The sequence below is a fragment of the Miniopterus natalensis genome, chromosome 3, assembly GCF_054644295.1.
Source record: "Miniopterus natalensis isolate mMinNat1 chromosome 3, mMinNat1.hap1, whole genome shotgun sequence".
NCBI classification, from domain to species: Eukaryota; Metazoa; Chordata; class Mammalia; order Chiroptera; family Miniopteridae; genus Miniopterus; species Miniopterus natalensis.
In genome coordinates this window covers 95,032,384-95,052,100 of record NC_142083.1, presented here as the reverse complement: position 1 = coordinate 95,052,100, position 19,717 = coordinate 95,032,384, and the positions used below count along the sequence as shown (strand labels likewise).

The 19,717-nt window shown below is 49.0% G+C and overlaps 1 protein-coding gene across 2 annotated transcripts in view; it reads left to right on the top strand.

Moving 5' to 3' along the window:
- The first annotated feature begins 1,320 nt into the window (after positions 1 to 1,320).
- Positions 1,321 to 19,717, top strand: part of RAB40C (RAB40C, member RAS oncogene family) — a 30,489-nt gene continuing 12,092 nt past the window's right edge. The window contains exons 1-2 of one of the 2 annotated variants that reach the window (XM_016220699.2): positions 1,321 to 1,361; positions 2,115 to 2,340. In XM_016220699.2, coding sequence (XP_016076185.1) covers positions 2,199 to 2,340 — 142 coding nt within the window. In that variant the 5' untranslated portion in view covers positions 1,321 to 1,361; positions 2,115 to 2,198. Of the gene's footprint in view, positions 1,362 to 1,996; positions 2,341 to 19,717 lie in introns of those variants that run through there. The other variant, XM_087815142.1, reaches the window with a different exon arrangement.

Here is a 19,717-nt window from a genome sequence, read left to right as displayed (position 1 = left end):
GTGGCTTGGTTGGAGCATCGTCCTGTACACTAAAGGGCTGTGGGTTGGATCTCTGATCTGGGCACATATGGGATGCCTCTCTCTCACAATGATGTTTCTCTTTCTCTCTCTGTCCTTTCCTCTCTAAAAATCAATAAAAACATATTCTCTGGTGAGGATTAAAAAAAATGTCATCAATGAAGAAAAAGTCACCCCAGAGGAAATGATGCTGTCCCTTTGTTGAGTATCCTTCCAGACTTAATCCTACACAAACATCCTGTTTCTCTATATGTAAATCTAGGATAAAATGATTTATTAGGTTTTATTAAGCATAAATGTTGGAATTACACTGGATGTACTGTACTGTTATTTGCTTTCTTCTCATGTAGGTGCTGTCTGTACCGTGTGTTACTCACCTGGTTAATTTAGCTCCCTGTCAGTTTCCTGACTTTCACCATCACTACAATGCTGCAGTGAAATTCTTTGAGCTCCTTTCTGAACACTTCTGGAAGGGAATTAGCCCGTCCAACCTCCCTCCCTGAGTGCTGTTTCCCATATCCTGGCCCACAAACGATGTTGCCAATCTGGTGGGTGAAAAGGGTATTGTTTTACTTTAATTTCCATTTCGCAGAGTGAAACTTCACATCTTCACACATGTTCACAGGCTTCTCATACTTCTTTGCCCATTACGAAAAATAACCCATCCATCCTGTATAACAACCCCAAAGTCACTTCCTCCTGGAGTCCTCTGTGGTCAAGCCTCAGAGCCCCACATCCTGACCCGCGTCCTGGGCCCTCCTGAATCCTCTCACCTGGGCTGACGCGGGCTCAGCTGCGGGTACGTGGGGGCAGAGCCCTGTCACTCGGCCCCTGGAGCCTGTGCTGCCATCATCTCTGACGGCTGAAGAGTCACCCGCCCACAAGGTCACCCGCCGAGGTTCTAGAACGTTAGGCCTTCACAGCCACGCGCTGTGACCTACGGCGTTGCGAAGGGCAGCCCGGGGCTGCACCCTCCGGTTGCTTGCAGAACCTGCTCCAAGCGGCCGCAGCCACTGCCGGGGCATAGCCACCGCCCCCCTCGGCCCGCCCCCTCGGGCAGCGGAAGTCTACCCCTCCGGGGTCCCCAGCGCTGATTGGCCACCTTTGCTCCGCCGCTCCCGGGTCACGCCCCCCAAGGGAGGGCGGCTTCCGCGAGCGCAATTCAAGGGGGCCACCCCACTCTTGGGGTCTCTGGGGAAGCAGCGGGCCTCAGCTTACTAGGGGGTTTAGTCCTCCCGGACCCAACCGCGTCACCCCGCCCCGCAGACCGTCACGACCCAGCTCCCGTCGACGGGAAGGAAGGGGGCGTATGCAAACAACCTGGAGTTCCAAGCATCTGATTGGTGAGCGTGTAGAGAAGGGGTGGGAAGCAGGAGGTGGGCTTAGAGGGCCGTGATCGACGTGCTGGTGGTCCAGTGGCTCTGGGAGGATCGGCGGCGGTGGCCAATGGCGACGGGAAGGGGCGGGACAGGTGAGGTGAGGTTTGGTGGCGGCAGTGGGCGGGGTTGAAGGTGGTCCGGGATGCTCGGGCGCTGTAGTGGTGCTGACTGACGTGCAGGTAGACCAGTGGTTCTGGGAAAGCGGGGAGGCGAGTGGCCAATGGCAACAGCGACCGGGCCGGGCGGCTGGAATCTTCGCAACACTGTGGGGAACGGGAGGGGGTCGGGCAGCCGTGACGGACGTGCACAGAGAGCAATGATATCAGGAAAGGGGTGGTGGACAGCCAATGGTCATCGCAGGGGGGCGGGATGGGGCGGGGATGAGGCGGGGTGACCGGAGGCTTTGCTGTGCTGTGTGGGAAACGGTGTGGGCGGATGTGAAGGACGTGCGCGCGCGCCAATGGATATGGGCGGGCGGGCAGCTGGCGGCCAATGGCGGCGCGTGGTCGGGGGCGGGGCGGGGTGGGGCTGCGCAGCGCGGTGCGGGAAGCGGCGGGGCGGCGGCATCGCTGAGGTGAGGAGGGCGGCGGAGCAGGTGCGGGCCGCTGGTGCTCCTGGGCTCTTCGTCCCGGGCGGTCGGTGAGGCAGTCGGGGGCGGCCTGGCCCTCACGGACCGGGCCTCGCCGGCCCCGGCTCACCCACACCCGGTTCCCGCAGATCTGTCGAAGGCCTCCTCCCCGCCGTGCTCCCACGGCAGGCGCCGTGGGCATGCGGGCGCGGCCTGCGCGCGCGTGAGCGAGGATGGGCACGCAGGGCAGCCCGGTCAAAAGCTACGACTACCTGCTCAAGTTCCTACTGGTGGGCGACAGCGATGTGGGCAAGGGCGAGATCCTGGAGAGCCTGCAGGACGGCGCGGCCGAATCCCCGTACGCCTACAGCAACGGTAAGGAGACCCCGCCGCTGGCCTGCCCTCAGGGAGCCGCTCCCCGCCCCCTGCCGGGAAGGGCCCAGGGCACTCAGCGGCAGGCTTGCCCTGCTGGGCCCAGTGCTGCTTGGAGGAGGCGTGAGCACCACGCAGCCCCCACAGTTAGCTGGCCTGGGAAGCGCCTCCCCCGGAGGACCTGATCTGCCACCTCCTGTCACGTCGGGTCTGTAATGAGAACTGCGCCAGCCAGCCATTTGCCCTACCCGGTTAGACTGCAATTAGGAGCCAAGGATCAGCGCCTTGCCTTTCTTCATCTCTTCACTGTGGTTAAAGCCTAACACTGTCTGGCAGGGAGCAGGCCTGTGGCAATTTGCAATCTGTTTGCTTTCTCACCATTTTCAACTCTAATGGAGGCCCGAGGCAGGGAGAAAGCAGCTGGATCCTGAGCTTACAATCAGCTTGGCACTTTAAGTATCAGCTTGAGGCCTTTTTAGAGGCTGACAGGTTAGTGGGAGGCTGAGATTTTGCTGTGAGCCTTCTGGAGGAGGGCTTTCATCCGGAACCGCTTGGTGGCTGCTGGGTGACAAGTGACCTGGGAGGTGTGTGAAGAAAATGTCGTTCAGGAGCTGGAGGAAGGACCTACCTGAATGGGGGAGCATCCATTGGTGGAGGTCTCATGGTGGCCAGGGTTCTGTGGGGTCCAGGTGGAGAACCTGTGACAAGGTATGCCAGGTATGGCCAGGGTTTTCTCACAATCCTGTGGCATGTGTGCACAGATGTGGCAGGGGTAGGGGGGTGCCACTTAAAGGCAGGCTTTTCCCGTGAAGTGTTTACTCAGTGCTCAGGGAATCAACACCTGCTGGAAAAACCTCCCCATTCATGGTATTATTAAGTTTTCTTTCAAAATTTTCTGGTTGCATGGCTAAAACATACATCACTACCTCTTGTCTGAGGTTAATTTACATGTTTAATGTAAAAAACAAAGTTATCTGGGCCAAGAAGCAGTGTGGCCAATCCTTCTCTGCGATGGGGGCTTTGTCTCAGTCCACACATGGTGTTTCCTTAGGGGAACCAAGGACTCTGCTTATAGTGTGTCATCATCCAGTTCCTCCAAGGACCTTTTGTGCTTCTGGAAGTTCTGTCTTGTCTAATTTTACTTCAAGTTCTTGCTCTCCACACCCTGTGTTGCTTTGTTTCTTGGGCTCTTGTCAGTCCTGTCTGACTGCTCTGATCATTTGCTCTTTGCTAAATTGCTTGCCTGTGGGCAGCTGAGAGTGTGGACACAGCTTTTCCGACCCTTTCAATTTAGGAGTTGTCAAGATTGGATTACCTGGACTTGCTGGATGCCCTTCCTGCTGTAACAGCTTCAGCAGTGGGCAGCTGTGCCATATTCACACTGTGCCACCTGAAGCACGTGCTCTCAGCCTTCTCTTAGAGGAGACATCTGGAAGGGCAAGAAAGGAGGAACTCTGGGTTTGTTTTGAGGTGAGTGAGGAACCGTGTGAGGCCCACCAGGGCTGTGAGAGGGAGAGTCTTTGTTGAGGCTTTAGCAGGCCCCTTCACCAGTCTCTGTCACTTTAATGGACACTTGGCAACTACTGTCAGAGGGCCCCTCCTGACTCAGACAGTGGGTGGTTGAGTTGCTTTTCCAGTGGTAGTATTGCTTCCTGGAGCCCTGCTCCTGGGCTGCTGATGGTGTATGAGAAAAGTGTGAGAGGGTTTGGACTTCGTTAGGGGCAGCAGTATTTTCTTGGGCCATTGATTAGCACTTCTGAAGGTCAGCTTAGCCTCGTCAGGTACTCCAGCCTGGTGCAGTGAGCATTCAGGGAACACAGCCACTAGCTGGAGAGATAGGAACTGCCATCTGTCCCCTCTGTCAAATTGCAGTGCATTACCACACTTCCTATGACATGCTGACTGAATAAAATGTGGAGACCTGCCTGAGATAGCGGAGACATTTGGTCCAGTAGAGGGCCATCTGCCAGAAATAGAGAAGAAAGCCTGCTCTTAGAAAGATTCCACGTGCTCTTAGGGCCAGGGCACACTCACAGGTTACTGTGGTCCCCCATGGCATTAAGCGGAGAAGGCAGAGTGGCTGGCCCCTGTTTCTAGGGGTCCTTGAGGTGAAGACGTGTGCAACGTGAGGAGTGGGTCTTTGCTGTCAGGGCATCAGCTCACTGACCCCAGGGCCCATTGTTCTTTTATCAGGGTGAAGTTGGTGGACCTGAGCGTACGTCTTTCTGCTCCCCCAAAGGCTTCCTAAGGGGGGTTGTTGGGGGTTTTGGAAACTCTGGAGCAACTGGTTCTCAGGATTTAGCATCATGGAAATTTTTTCTTTGAAAAAGTTATTAATATTCAGGAGTTTGTTTGTTTTTTCCGATCTTCTTACAAAGGATATACCTGTATTTTAGCCTTTGTTGTTAAAAGCCCTCAGCATGTTTTTAGGCTTCTTGTTTTTGGCCTCAACTTTCATAGTTCTTCTGTCTAGGAGCAGATGATCCATGGCAGGGAGGTCCCCACCAGTGACAGGCGTGTAACCAAACCCCTTTCCTTGGGCCACCTAGATGACTTACCCACATTGAAGTCTTGTCTAGCTTGTTCCTCAGACATGTATGTGAGTGCACGTTGCTCTCCCCAGCTTCATAAACAGGTGAGTCATCAAAACGGCTTTTTCTAGCTCTGGCACCTGAACTAGTAATGAGCCATATGTGCCAATGTGCTGACCCATGCAGGAGCCCACAGTGGCTCTTGGGAGTCTGGTGATGCTAATATGCCCTGTGTTTATAGGTTTCCATAGAATTGGAAAAGCAGGGGCCTTGCTTTTTTCTTAATATACAGCAGTGATTTTAGAGGAGAGTCTTTGCTCTCCTTGGACAGAGCAGAACACTTTGCATAGAGGTTCCACCAGGCCACCTTCTGGGGAAATAGACTCCAGAGCATAAGTGGCAAGGAGTCTTGGTTGTGGAAGCTGGCAGGAAGAAGGTAGAACGTTCTATGAGCAGCTTCTACTCCCAAGTGCACTGCCAGATCTGACTGCTCCAGGGCTGTGGGTCCCCGAGGCAGTGTGCTGGGTGCACCCTGGTGCACAGCCCATCCTGTTTTACGGAGGTTGGTGAAGGTCCTGATTAAAACAGTTGTGCCCTCTGCACCTTGACTCACAAATCTTCCCATACCCATGTCTTGGAAGACTCTAAAGTAGGCATAATTTCATCTCTCCCAGTCTGCTTGTCTGGGGATCTGTTGATGGGAGCTGCTGAGTGTACAGGATGCTCGCGTCCTTTGAGGCCAGGGCACACAGAGAAGGAGGAAGGAAGTCCAATGAACAGGAGGAGTGAGACAAGTGTGACAGGTACGGACAGAGTCGGGCAAGTGCTGAGGTCTGCCACTAATATTTGGGCCTGCTCGTTATTTCTGTGTTAGTGCTGTGCCTGTGGCGGGGAGATGCTGTATGCTTGCATTCTCCCAGAGCCAGGGTGTGAGCTATGGCCGATGTAAGCAACCTAGCTTCCAGGCTTGAGTTCCTCATGTCCCCCAGCTCCATGGCTTTTCATTGGACAGTTCCAAATGTCGCTTCTACCTGGCCGCAAGTTTCTACCGGTTTCCTGAGTCAGGGTGTGCTTCTGGCTTGCACACCCCTGGTATCTCATCTGTTACTTTGTCCTCAACACTAGCATGAGACCTGCACACAAGAGGCACTAACTAGATGTGTGTTCTAAATGAAGGAGCAACCTGTGTGCAGCATCCCCATTCTGATTGTCACCACACATCCCCTCCTACTCCCTCTCTCCCTCTTTACATGGTTGGGTGCTCATGTCTGGCTTTTGCCCGTTTTCTGGTAATTTATTGGGGTTTGCCTTCTCTCTCTCAGATGCCAGGTTCTGAGGTGGGTGTTGGCCTGAGTGTGATACGTGCTAGGCCTGGGGCTGAGCCCCTTGGCACCATTCCTTATCTAGTCTTCACTGCATCCTGTGATGGGGGTACTACCATCATCCCATTTTACAAATGAGGAGCCAAGGCTGACAGGCTGAGAGCCTGCAGCTGTAGGGCAACATGGGGCCTGGCACCCCTGTCTTCCTGTATACTAGCTGACTCCCTTCTTCAGGAGTCTGGCACTTTGATTGGAGGAAGTGACCCTCTTCTCCCAAGGTGCTCTTGTACCCTTGCTCTCACCTCCATCCTGAACCTGGGCCTGGCTCCTCTCTTGGCTGACCACACCCTCCTTTTTAGTGCTTCCCTATGCATTTGGCTCACATGTTCTCAGTGCATCCCAAACTGAACTCCTCTTTCCTTCTCTTGGCACCTCTGTCCCTGGTCCTGGGGCTGCCTTCTCCCTTTGTTCTTGAGCCTAGGAGCAGTCACTGAGGCCCATTTGTTCCCTTCACTACACTGCTCCTGTCCTGCTGCATCCAACAGAGCAGCAGACCCCCGAGAGCTTCCAGGTCAGCCGCCAACTGGGGTGGCAAACCACGGGTTTCCAGAAGGCCACAAAGGACCACACATAGACCCATCTGTGCCTGTCTACTCCTTTGCCAGAGGCACGGACCTGCTGTATGTGGTATAAAGATCAACCTGCCCCTAGGCCTGGTGTGTGTGTGTAGGGGGGGATACCTTATCGGCTTCAGATTATGCTAACAGGGCTGATTTGTAACTTGGACTGGCGTGGCCTTTCCTAAATATTCAGAAAGCAGTTGAGTAGGTAGAATATTTTCAAATGCTAAGTTTTCCCCCAATCTTTAGCACTTTCTGTAAACTAAGCAGATAACAGGCAGATGAAGATGCACTGCTGTGCAGAGCCTGGTCCCTCTTTCAAGGTTGTGTGGTTGCAGTGACACCTCTGTGTTTGCTGTGTACATGTAATGTCATCATTCCCATTAGAAAGAGTGTTCTGTGGCTTGGATGATGAACTAAATAGAAATGCGTTACAGGAAGTGGGGAGGAAGGTGAGAGGGTCTTATAGGCACTTTTGCCTCCTGTCCTGTATGAATTGCAGTTGGCAAGGTGTGAAATTGTTGGTCCCTGAGAAGCTGGCCACTTACCTGGTCTGGGGCCTGGGTGAGGAGGAGGAGGAGAAGGGATGGAGTTGTAGCTAGGCCTGGGTAATGGGCAACACCTAGTGGGGATGGCATGCCTCTTGATGGGGTGTTGTGGGGCCTGAGGCCACTTTAGTCAGGGCATCCTTTATTGGGTATTTGGAGAAAGTGGGGGAAGGTCTCAGTGTCTTCCACGCTGGCTTGGAGCAAGCTGCAGAATGAATGGGGAAAGGACAGGGAAATGGCTTGTGGGACAGAATTTAGCATCCTGGGCCCTAAGGAGCAGGATGTTGGGACTGTGAACACAGGCATCAGAGACCAGGAGAAGGGCTGAGCCAACACTAGGTGTGTGGGGTCATCATTAGGATGGGAAATGAGGGTAAAACAAATGAATAAAGTGAACTTGAACTTTGAGGTGGTAACTGAGGTTTCCTGGTTATGATTGCACTTGTGTAAAATAGAGCCAGTTAGTGACAGGCAAACTCTGATGTTCACAGTGTGTGATTGTCTTCTTCCAAGATGGGAATATTGAGTATGTCATTGACTGTGGACATGTGCCCTTCGGAGGGTAGAGGTAGGATGGGGGATAGGTAAACTCGGCACTGATGGAGGAGGTGAAGACCCAAGGACGTGAGCAGGATAGTGGTCATGACCAGACAAGCTTTGGCCCATGAAGGTGCTAGGTGTTGATGTTGCAGAGGGGTATGGCACTTTGGCTAGACTCACAGGAGGGAAGTGATTCACCCAGGGTGGAGGGTGCTAGGAAAGACAGGTCTTCAGGATCGTGAAGGGGGAGGGCAGGTGAGGGGTGGTCTAAACAAGAAGTGCAAAGGGCATGGTGTCAGGAGGCCAGCATCCCAAGAGAGGGAGTACCCCACTACAGCATCTTTGAGGAAGAACAGAGAATGGAAGAAGGCCCAAGTGCTGGAAAGGCACGCACTTCACAGATTTTGAAAAGTGTCAATGTGTGGACAGCCAGGTGCCAAATCTCTGGGCAAGTTAATTAATGTTAACCCTAGACAGGAATCTCAGCCGGGTGATAAACGTGTGTTTGTGAGCCTAGGAAGCCACCAGGTGGTTCCTAGGTTGGGTGGCAACATTGTGGCTAAGGTGGGCCTGTGTTCCTTCTGGCAGTTCTTGGGGTTGTAAGGTGAATTGTTGCCAGCCTGGACCTTCCCAGGCAGCAGTTGTCTGTCATCTGGGCCCAGGTAGGATGAATGCCTGCTACTCAGGTCTCTGCTGGCAGGGATGGGTAACAGCTTAAGTGACATTATTGGGACTTAGTTGCCTTGTACAGCCTTGAGTGACTGAAGGAACATGGTGACATCTAACAGGATGCTGAGGTTCTGTGTTTAGGTCCAAGAGTCACTGCAGAGGAGTTGGGAGCTCTAACTTGGCAGCAGCGATTACTGTCCATCCTGCCCTTGTAGCATTGTTGGTATCCGCCCCAAAACCTTTGGGCAGTGCAGCTGTTACTCATGCACCACTTAGCACTTGTTCAGAAAGTCTCCTATTTACCTAATAATTTTGTATTGATTTTTGTTGTTTGGTTCTCTCTCTTTCCTGATCCAGTGTTGGCTGTCCTTAAACTGATGGAAGGCTTTAGGAGCTGAGCCTGGTTTTCTTAAAGACACAGTGTGGGCAGGGGAGAGGCCTATCCTGGGCACAGATCTCAGAAATAGTGCGGCAGATAGAGTCCTCTCAGCCTGCAGAAGCTGCTGCTCTGGCCTGTGACACATCTCCCACAGGAGTCGACGGGCCTGGGTTCACGCTCACACTCATGTTTGTACACAGCTCTCTCCATTACTGGGGTTGGCAGTGACTTGATTTGGTCCAGATCAGCAGTGACCAGGCCCCCTGATGGATGGGAAGAACTTGGTGACAGTGTCATCAGTGGAAGTATTTTCCATATTTTAAGTCACTTGGCCAGGGACACACAGAGTCACAGAGAGGAGAGTGTAATGAAATAGCGATTTTCAACAGTTTACATATCATGACACATAAACTAATTACTAAAATCTATGGCACACCAAAAAATATATTTTTTGCCCATCTGACCAAAAAAAAAAAGGTATAATTTTGATTCATTTATACCGAATGGTTATTGTTGTTTTGGCTCTTGTCATTTTTTTTATTTGACCATCTAAGGGAAAAGAGGTCAGTGCCCCTGACTAAATGGTCAGGTATCGCATGTTTTAAAAATTCTTGCAGCACACCAGTTGAAAATTGCTGTAATGGAAAGATGTTTAATTTTAAAAGTAAATAGGAGCCCAGCCGGGTGTGGCTCAGCAGTTGAGCATCAACCTAGGATCCAGGCGATCGGGGTTCGATTCCCAGTCAGGGCACATGCCCGGGTTGCAGGCTCGATCAGTAACTTTCTCATCATTGATGTTTCTATCACTCTCTCTCCCTCTCCTTTCCTCTCTCTGAAATCAATAAAGATATATTTTTTTTAAAAAAAGAAAAGTAAATAGGATGAAACACTCACTTGTCAGTCTGTCACAAGCGAGTCAGATAACACTCAGCACTAAAAGTGCGCAGAGGCATGTGTGTGGACTCCACAGCGTGTATGCAGAGCCTTAGGAAGTCTTCCCTTCTGATCTGGTAATTAGTAATCTGTCCTGGGAATAAGGGACACCCTGGAGAAAAATCAAGGCTTCGTAGCATTTGATTGTTGAAGTGTGCAGACCATCTCTTCATAGTTTCAAGATGTGATTTTACATTTTTGTATTTTAAAAACAGTTTGGCTATAATCTAGACGCACACTTCTAACCCATATACCTGCACATTTGACCCTTGTGAACAGAAATTTGAGTGTATAACCTGTTTGCTTGTACCTTTCCGGTTATGTACTGCTTGTATCTGTGGATTCAAGTTTCTGAAGTGAACACCAGTAAAAACCTAGGTCACGTTCATTGGTTATACATGTTTGAAATGTTAACCAAAAAAAGAAAAGAAAAATCAAGGTTTTGTACTTGTTTGGTTTTTTTTAAATGGAAACAAAAAACCTGAAACAGCTTAAGGGTCCAACAGTGGAAATATGGTATATTCATAGGGTGAGATTATTATACAGCCTTTAAAAATGCTGTTTGGAGGCATGTTTAATGAATATTCAGTGATATGGGGAAATCTCTGGTATCTTAAGTGGGGGGAAAAGTATGCCTAATTACATAGTATATCAAGGGGTGTCAAATGAGAGAGAGTCAAGGAGTGAAATACATGAAAACATTAACGGTGGCTATCTCTGTTTTGGGGTTACGATTAAATTTTTTTAATGTCCTGTACTTCACCTGGTTTTGTGTGCGGATATGCTTGTTTTTTTATGGATAGCAGAAGGCTTTGGTTTGGTTTGGGTCTTGTGTGGCTTTTAAGACATTGAAGAAAAGCTCTTCCTTCACAGGAAACCAGTTCACAAACTGCCCTAGTGTTTCTCCAGAAACCCAGCATGCCAGTGTAGACACAAAGGCATTTTGAAACTTATTAGGTAACTTCTGCTTTCTTTTCTTCCTTCACCAGGCAGCCCACTTTCTTCTCTCCCTAGTGACAGGCCTGTACGTGCGCCTGTGGTGGTAGACCTGGCTGTAGAAGGGCAGGCACAAGGTACCCACAGTCATCCTTGTTCCCAGAATGTATTCAGACTCTGATCTGTATTCAGACCTATCTTGTAGGGTAATTCAGGCCCCTTGTAGTCAAAAGGACTACTAATCTAAACTCTGAGCAGGTCGATACTTTTTAAAAAAATAAATTTTATTGACATATAATTTACATACAGTAAAGTTTAAGGTATACATTTAAGTTGGAGTTTGACAAGTGTATATCTATATAACTATTGCTCTAATTGAGACCTAGAACATTTCCATCGCTCCTGAAAGTTCTCTCCTGCCCTGTGGAGGTCAGTCCTCTAGCCCCAGCCCCCAGTGGTCTGCTTCCCATCACTCTAGGGTACTTTTGTCTCTCCAGCGCTTCCTGTAAATTGAATCATACAATATGGTCTTCCTTATCTTTGGTTTATTCACTCAGCATAATGTATGTGAAATTCATTCATGTTCATTTTTTTGGTTCCCAAATAGCATTCCTTTGCATGAATATACCTCAACTTGTTTATCTATTTATTGATACAGTTTTGGTTATTTACTGACTTTGGCTATTGCGAGTAATGCTGCTATGAACATTGTTGTACAAATCCTTTAGACATTTAAAAAAAATTTTTTGTGGTAAAATACACATATTTATCATGTTGGCCACTTCTAAGTGTATGACTCAGTGGCATGAAGGACATTCGCAATGCACAAGTCCTTGTGTGTCTGCTTAACTTATAAGAACTTGCCAAACTGTGTCCTAAAGTCACTCTATCATTTTGAGTTCCCACCAGCAACGTGTGAGAGTTCTACGCTGTACACTTTGGTCAGTGTTTGATATTGTCGGCCTTTCTTTTGATCAACTTTATTAAGGTATAATTTATGCACCAAAAGTGTGCAGTTTAATGAGTGTTGACAGGCATGCACGCTTGAGAAACCATGGCCACACTCAGTCCTTCCCTTTTTGCGTACCAACCCCCTCTGCCCCCAGACCTGGCAACTGCTGACCTTTATGTTATAGACTAGTTTACATTTTTCGAGTTTTTCTATGTGCTCTTATGTCTCTGGCTTCGTTTCTCCAGTTTTTGTGAGATTCAGACATGCTATCTGTATAGTTGTAGCTCGCTCCTTTGTATTGTGCAGGTTTCACTGTGAGTACTGCCATGTGTTTGTTCTTCTGCAGGGGGGCTTTGGGATAGTCTTCGTGTTTGCTTATTCTGAATAGTGCCATGAAAATTCTCATACAGGCACACCTTGGATATATTGTAGGTTTCGTTCCAGATCACCTCAGTAAAGCGAGTTGTAATCTTTTTGTTGGTATAGGGTCTTGCCTTCAGTTTGTAAAAAAAATGCACACTTGTGTCCCAGACGGTGTGGCTCAGTTGGTTGAGCATTGTCTCATGTACCAGGAGGTCGCTGTTTCGATTCCTGGTCAGGGCACATGCCCAGGTTGTGGGCTTGATCCCCAGTGGGGGGCATACAGGAGGCAGCCTATCGGTTTCTCTCTCATCAATGTTTCTATCTCTCCCTCTCTCTGAAATCAATAAAAACATTTTTTTTTTTAATGCGCACTTGTGTAGAGCAGTAAAACTAAGTCTGCCTGTACATGTTTTGGGTGCATATATGCATGCATTTCTGTCAGGGATACTGTGGAGTGGGACTGCTGGGCTGTGGGGTATGCATATGAATCAGCCGTAGTGGATAACACCAATTTTCCAACGCAGTTGAACAATTTCTATCCCATCAGGGGATGTAAAATTTCTGTTTGCTCCACATTCTGCTTTCATTTCAGCAGCTCCCTCCCTCCCTCCCTCCCTCCCTCCCTCCCTCCCTCCCTCCCTCCCTCCCTCCCTCCCTCCCTCCCTCCCTCCCTCCCTCCCTCCCTCCTCACCCTGGATATTTTTCCATTGCTTTTTAGAAAGAGAGAGAGAGGGAAACATTGATGTGAGAGAGACCCATCAATTGGTTGCCTCCTGCACGAGTACCGACCAGGACCAGGGATCGAGCCTGCAACTGAGGTACCTGCCCTTGGCCAGAATCGAATCAAACCCAGGACCTTTCAGTTCGTAGGTTGATGCTCTTATCACTGCTCAGGACATGCCTGTTTCTTTATAACAGCCATATATATTACCTCCATTTTGTGGATCACCTTCTGTTATTTAACCATTCCACAGTGGATGGATTTTTTTAAGTTTGTATAAATAGCCTTTAGTTACTTTTATACCTGGGTATTTCTTTTTTGTTACTGCTGTAACATTATCTTACAGTTTTATATCTAGGTCATAAGTCAGCAGTCAGGTGTGGATGGGCTGTGTTCCTTTCTGCAGGCTCTGGGGGGGGGTCTCTTTCCTTGCTCATTGAGTAGTTGGCAGAATTCAGTTCTTTGTGTTATAGGACCAAGGTCCCTTTTCTTTGCTAGCTGTAAAATGAGGGCTTTGCCAGCTTCTAGAGATTGTCCACAGTCTTCACCTGTGTCCCCCTTCCTCTGTCTTCAAACTGAGGCCAAGCTCCCTCCCAGGCTTTGAGTTTCTCTTTCCTCTCTCCTCCTTCCTCTCTCCTCCTTCCATCTCCTCTCCCTGACTCATCCAGGAAAGGGTCCCCACCTTTAAGGACTCAAGTGATGACATTGGGCCCACTGGGATAACTCAGGATCCTTTTGCTTCTCAAGGCCCATGACCCAAATCACATCTGCAAAGTCCCTTGGCCCTGTAGGAAGCATGTTCACAGGTTCCAGGCATTAGGATGTGGGCATCTCCATGCCGTTACTCTGTTACCACACCTTTATAAAAAGATCTGTTGTTTTGATAGAGTTTTATAAGTACAGTGGCTCCTCAAAGGAGTATATGTTTGCAATAATTGATATTAATTTATTGCTATGGACTGAATGTTTGTGTTTCCCTACCCCTCCCTCCCAATTCATATGTAGAAACCTAACCCCCAAGGCAATGATATTAGGAAGTGGGGTCTTGGGGAAGTGACTAGGTCTTGAGGGTGGACCCTCATGAATTGAATAGTGCCTTATAAAGGACTCCACAGAGTTCCCTTGCCCCTTCTGCCATGTGGGGGACACAGCAAGAGGTCGACTGTCTGTGAACCAGGAAGCAGGCTCTAACTAGACACCAACTTTACTGGTACCTTGGTCTTAGACTTATAGCCTCCATAACTGTGAGAAATACCTTTCTGTTGTTTTTGTAAGTTCCCCAGTCTGTAATACTCCGTTATAGCATCCCAAGAAATTATCACAAACTGAGCATCTTAAAATAGCATCCACTTGCCCTAGCCAGTTTTGCTCAGTGGTTAGAGTGTCAGCCTGAGGACTGAAGAGTCCCAGGTTTGATTCCGGCCAAGGGCACCATGTGCCTCAGTTGCAGGCTAGATCCCTGCCCCAGTCAGGGCGAGTGCGGAAGGCAACCAGTTGATGTGTGTGTGTCTCTCTCTCTCATTGATGTTTCTCTCTCTCTCTCTTCCACTCTCTCTGAAAAGCAATGGAAAAAATATCCTTGGGTGAGAATAAATAAATAAATAAACTCAGAATCCAGCTGGAAGGGACTTTAGACATCAGGGCCCACCTGTTTAAAGAAAATAGCACCCACTATTAGCACATAGTTTTTTGGGGGGTCAGAAATCTGGGCATGGTTTAGCTGGGTCCTCACGGTGTCTCAGGGTTTCTCACAGGCTGCAGTCAGGTGTGGGCTGGGGCAGAATCCCTTCTATACTCACATGGTTGTTGGCAGCACCAGTCAACCCTCTGTTCCTGACCACATGGGCCTCTCCATAGAGCGGCTTGTTCATAGAGCCAGCAAGGGAGAGAATCTGCCTGCAGAAGTCTCGTGTAATGTGATCAGAGGGGACATCTATTACTTGGCCCTTCTCAGGGTCAGAAGCCAGTATCAGCTCCCACCATTCTCAAGGGGAGGGGTGTACCCAGAGGCATGAATGCCAGGAGACAGGGTCCTGCGACCACCTGAGAGTGCCTGCCACACTGCTTAGTATTGCCTCCATGGGGCTGCACCAAGTCACATGCCCACTAGGACATGTGGAATTACCCTTTTTTGTCCCCAAGCACACTCTGTGGTGCAAGGTGCATTTCCTTGGTATGGACATGTACTGTGGCCTTACCCTTGGGAGAGTAAGAGTGAAAGGCTGGTCAAGTGTCTCTGGTTGCGTGCATGTCCAAGAGGACTACCTGGATGGCTGGTGAATCCCAGGGCACTTCCACATGTCTACCTGTGTCATGGAAAGCTGCTGGTTCCTAGAGGACCTGACATTCCTGACATTTTGTCTGCCTTTGGGAGCTTATTTTCCCTACCTAAGGAGTAACACTAAGAAACAGCAGCTACCTGTCTTGGGTTTGGGGGTGGCACTCTCATGCTACGAGTTGGTATAATGTTGAAAACATAGGAATGCACTTCATTCAAACATCCTGGCTGGGACCATGCTTCCTAGGAGGTGAGATCTGGCAACTGTGTAGAAGACCATCATCAACCTGGGCTTTCAACACAGCAGCATCTTCTGCCAGTGGGGAGGGGCCATACTGCCCTAGAGCCTTCCCTGAAATCACTGTGTGACCTAGGTTCAGCTGGGTTACCTGCCTCTATGTGAGGGCTTGATGTTCATGGTCCACACTGCCCAGGGATGCTTCCAGCCCCATCCTGAAACTGCACAATGGAGAGAAACTGCTGGGAATGGTTTTCTTTCCCTCAGACACTGGCCAGCATTTTAGTTTCTGGTGTTCCATTTAAATACTGCAAAGGAAAACATTGGTTAGTATTTTCTATTTCATTCTTAAATCCAGTCTTTTCTTACTCATTTTTTGTTCATTGTTATAAATTTTTTAAAAGTCTCCCTGTGGCTTTTAATTATGTTGGAAAGTAGCTGAATGATTACACACTTAGGGTCACCATTTCCTCCACAAAAGACAGGAACCTCTGACAGAAAGCAGGTGGTCATGAACATGTTGTCTGGGCAGGTGACATCCCTCCTTGCCCGCTCCCTCCAGTTGGTCTATGTGGAATCTGGGCAGGTGTGTGGGAAGTGCCCTCACCTGAAGGACTGCTGGGTTGTGAATAGCAGTCCTCATTCTGACCAGCCCCTGCTCCCTCTGAACAGTGGAAAATTGAACTTAAAAACATCTAACAATCTTGATTTATACAACCAAAACAAAGCTGAGAGGGTGGATCTAAGCAGACAGCTGAGCATTTTTGGTTCTTGTTCATGTGTGTGTGTTCCCTTGCTCTGATTACCTCATAATTTCCTAGGGCTATAGTGAAGGTGGGCTTTCCTGGGGGCCTGCTGTCCTGGGTCAGTACTAACAGATGCGCGAGCACTGTGAACCTCTAAAGGAAGGGACGTGAAGGAGGAAATTGTAACTTCCAGCCTGCTCTGTCCTTTGACTCCTGATGGAACACTGTGCCTTGACTTCGACCAACAGAGTGGCTGCTGTGCAGATTAGCTGGCCCAAGAAGAGTGGTTTGTGTACCAGATTGTCCTTGACTGTCAATCCACATCGCCATGGATGCCGCACTCAGGTGGCAGATGTTCCACTCTGGAGTATGGGAAGGCAAGTGAAGACAGAGCTGATGGCCTGTTGATCAGTGCCACCCAGCCCTCAGCCTTCCTCCTTTGCGTCCCCATAACTGCTTACAGCTTCTGATGAAGTGGCTCTCAGCGGGCAGGAGGGGGTGCCCTAGTGAACTCAAATCACCAGGTCGTGGGCAACTGTCGGAAAATAAAGTGACATTTCAGAAAGTTGAGACTTTAATGATCATTTTTGTTCCATTCCTCCTTCCTCCTCCACCTCCTTTCTCTGAATTTGTACTTTGAAATACCTCTTCGAAGGATGGCAGCAGACAGGTAATTATAATGTTCCTGCGACTCCAGCCTCCTTCGGCATTTTTCTGGTGCCAGTGAGCTGCTTTGTGCTCCTCCCTGCCTTTGTTGTTGTCAAGGGACAGTAGGGTCATGAGGGACATCACTGGGACACAAGACCAGTGATGTAGAGACATGGTGTGGGGATGTCGCTAGCATGTGCCATGCTGAGCCTAGGCACGTCCCTCTGGACCATTGCTTTGCAGCATCTACTTTACTGTTCTGAAAAGGAATGAAGTTCATAGGTATCTGTTCTACTTACACTCAGAGCTAAAACAGAAATGTGCACAGTACTCATATCTGTAATATAATGGAGAAAGAAAGGGGTGCGAAGTGTCACAAGATCACTTGTATTTCAATAGGTCAATGCTTGGGTACAGTTGTACTAGATGCTGAGAAGGTGACGGTAAAAATGTACCTGGTGGAGGTGTCACTATGGGTGATGAGACTTCTCTTTTAAAATGGTGAACAACTCTTGGTAAATTTCTAAACAGACAAAACCCTGTCACCTGTGATTTGCAAGGTGGCAGCCTTGCAAAACATGCGCAGAGCATCTGGGCAGCATGAGTCCGTTAGCTCCTGGAACAATGCCTGCTCTGTAATAGAAATTTAGAAAGTACTTATTTGTGTCAGGTGAGTTGCCACTCTCTTCAGAAACCTGTTGAAACAATAGAAAAGACATTTTATTTGTTTTTTAAAATGTTTTATTGATTTTAGAGAGAGAGGGAGAGGAATAGAGACATAGAAACATCAATAGAAGAAAATCAACATTGATCGGCTGCCTCCTGCACGCTCCCTACTGGGGACCAAGCTCACAACTCGGGTATGTGCCTGACCAGGAATTGAACCCGCGACCTCTTGGTGCATGGGAGGGTGCTTAATCAAAAGCCACTCTGGCCAGGGCGATAGTAAATGTTTTGGTTGAATCCTCTGGTCATCATTTTTTCAAAGTGAGTGATTGAAATTCTTCAGCAATAAATCTTCAGACTAAAGAATTGTCAGAGCTCATTCATAGTGAAGTTTGGTTGGCACCCAACTTTGTTTACAGTAGGGAGGTTCTGCCTTTCTACTTGCCTCTTTCTTTGGACTTGCTATGTCTATATTGTCTATGAATTTATAAAGCACACTCTTAAGTTTTTATCCAGATTTGGGACATGGTAGGGTGAGGGGCAGAGTAAGCATGAGGAATATGTTTGAATTTGAATTTTTGGATATCCCAGTGAGTGTGTCAGTTGAGGGGTTTTCCATGCATGCCATCTCCCCCCATCCGGGTTTGACCTCTTGGCTCCCGGGGCAGTCCTCACCTCTCAACTGGACCCTGCTCTCCGCTGTAGGGACCCGCTGCCCACTTCTCTCAGACAGTTGCTTAGCCTTCCTGGGGGTGCTCATGCTGGCGCCAGGTATGGGGGCTACCTTTCCCTAGAGGCCAGGGATGGCACCAGGGGGCTCCAGAGAGTACAGTCACTGTGAGTCTAAATCACTTCAGTGGTGACATTGCTCAGCCATCAAACTGAACTCCAGCTTCTCCTCTGCAGTGTCCCCTGAGAATCTTGTTCTCTGGTGAGCCCTCTGACCCAGCGGTAGGAGTCAGGAGGGGGTGTTGGGAGGACAGCAGCCCCTCCTTGTTACCAGTTCCCAATTCTTAGTGCCTGTCCCCATGGGTCCCATGTTTGTGTTTGGCAGAGCATTGAGCAAAGCTGCTGGAGAGCAGGGATGGGGTGTCCTTTCTGACATAGACCAAAATTAATGTCCTGTTGTCCTAGGTGGAACTCAGGCAGATGGGTCAGCAAGGTGCCCAGGGTGCACAACACTCATGATTCTGGATATGGGAGGGAGCCCAGAGGGTATGGAGCATGGGTGCCATCTCTCTGTACCCTGTCTCCTCCCATTGGGCCACAGCGCCACCTTTGGGTGGCTTGGCCACAGGCCGTTCCTTTCAGGGGGCTGGCCTGGGGGAGGGGAGCAGAGCAGTGTCTAGTCCCTGAGTCCTGAGCCTGCGGGGCTGATCTGCCACATGGAGGCAGATCTGATGTTGCCTAGAGGATGGGCATTCACATCCAGTCTTCCTGGAAATTGCCCTCACAGAAGTTGTGGAGACAGAACCGAGAGGAGGCGAGTCCTGGGCCAAATCTGTGCTTCCTGTTTGACAGAATTCCAGGAGCGTCCACTCAAAGAAGCTGGTTATCAGCAGATGGAAGCTGGGGGAAGGGCAAATGCAGAGGAGGTATGGTGGAGACAGACATGAGTTTTGTTTCTTCCAGAAGAATAGTTCTTTCACATGAGAATATATGCAAGGGAGTCCTCTCACTTTTAAAAAATATTGTAAAATACATGTAACATGAAATTTACTATTTTAATTATTTTTAGGTGTATAGGTCAGAGGCTTAAGTACATTTACACTGTTGTGTAACCGTCACCACCATCCATCTCCACAACTTTTCCATCTACCCAAACAGAAACTCTGTCTTCATTAAATACTGACTCTGGAGCCCCTTCCCCAAGCCCCTGGTAACCTCTAATCTACTTTCTGTCTCTATGAAACTCACCACTCTAGGGTCCCCATAGAAGTGGAGACATACAGTATTTATTCTTCTGTGACTGGCTTATTTCCCTGAGCATAATGTCCTCAAGGTTCATACATGTTGTAGCATGTGTCAGAATTTCATCCCTTTAAGGCTGAACCGTATCCCACTGTAAGTATAGACCATTTTGTTAGTCCTGTCATCACTTGGATTGATGTCCTGATGAACACTGGGATTGTTTCCACCTTGGACTATTGTGAATAACACTGCTGTGAACATGGGTGTGCAAGTGCATACCTGCTCGGTTCCCTGCTTTCATTTCTTTTGAGTATTAACCCAGAAGTGGAATTTCTGAATCATATGGTAATTCTGTGTTTAATGCTTTGAGGAATTACCA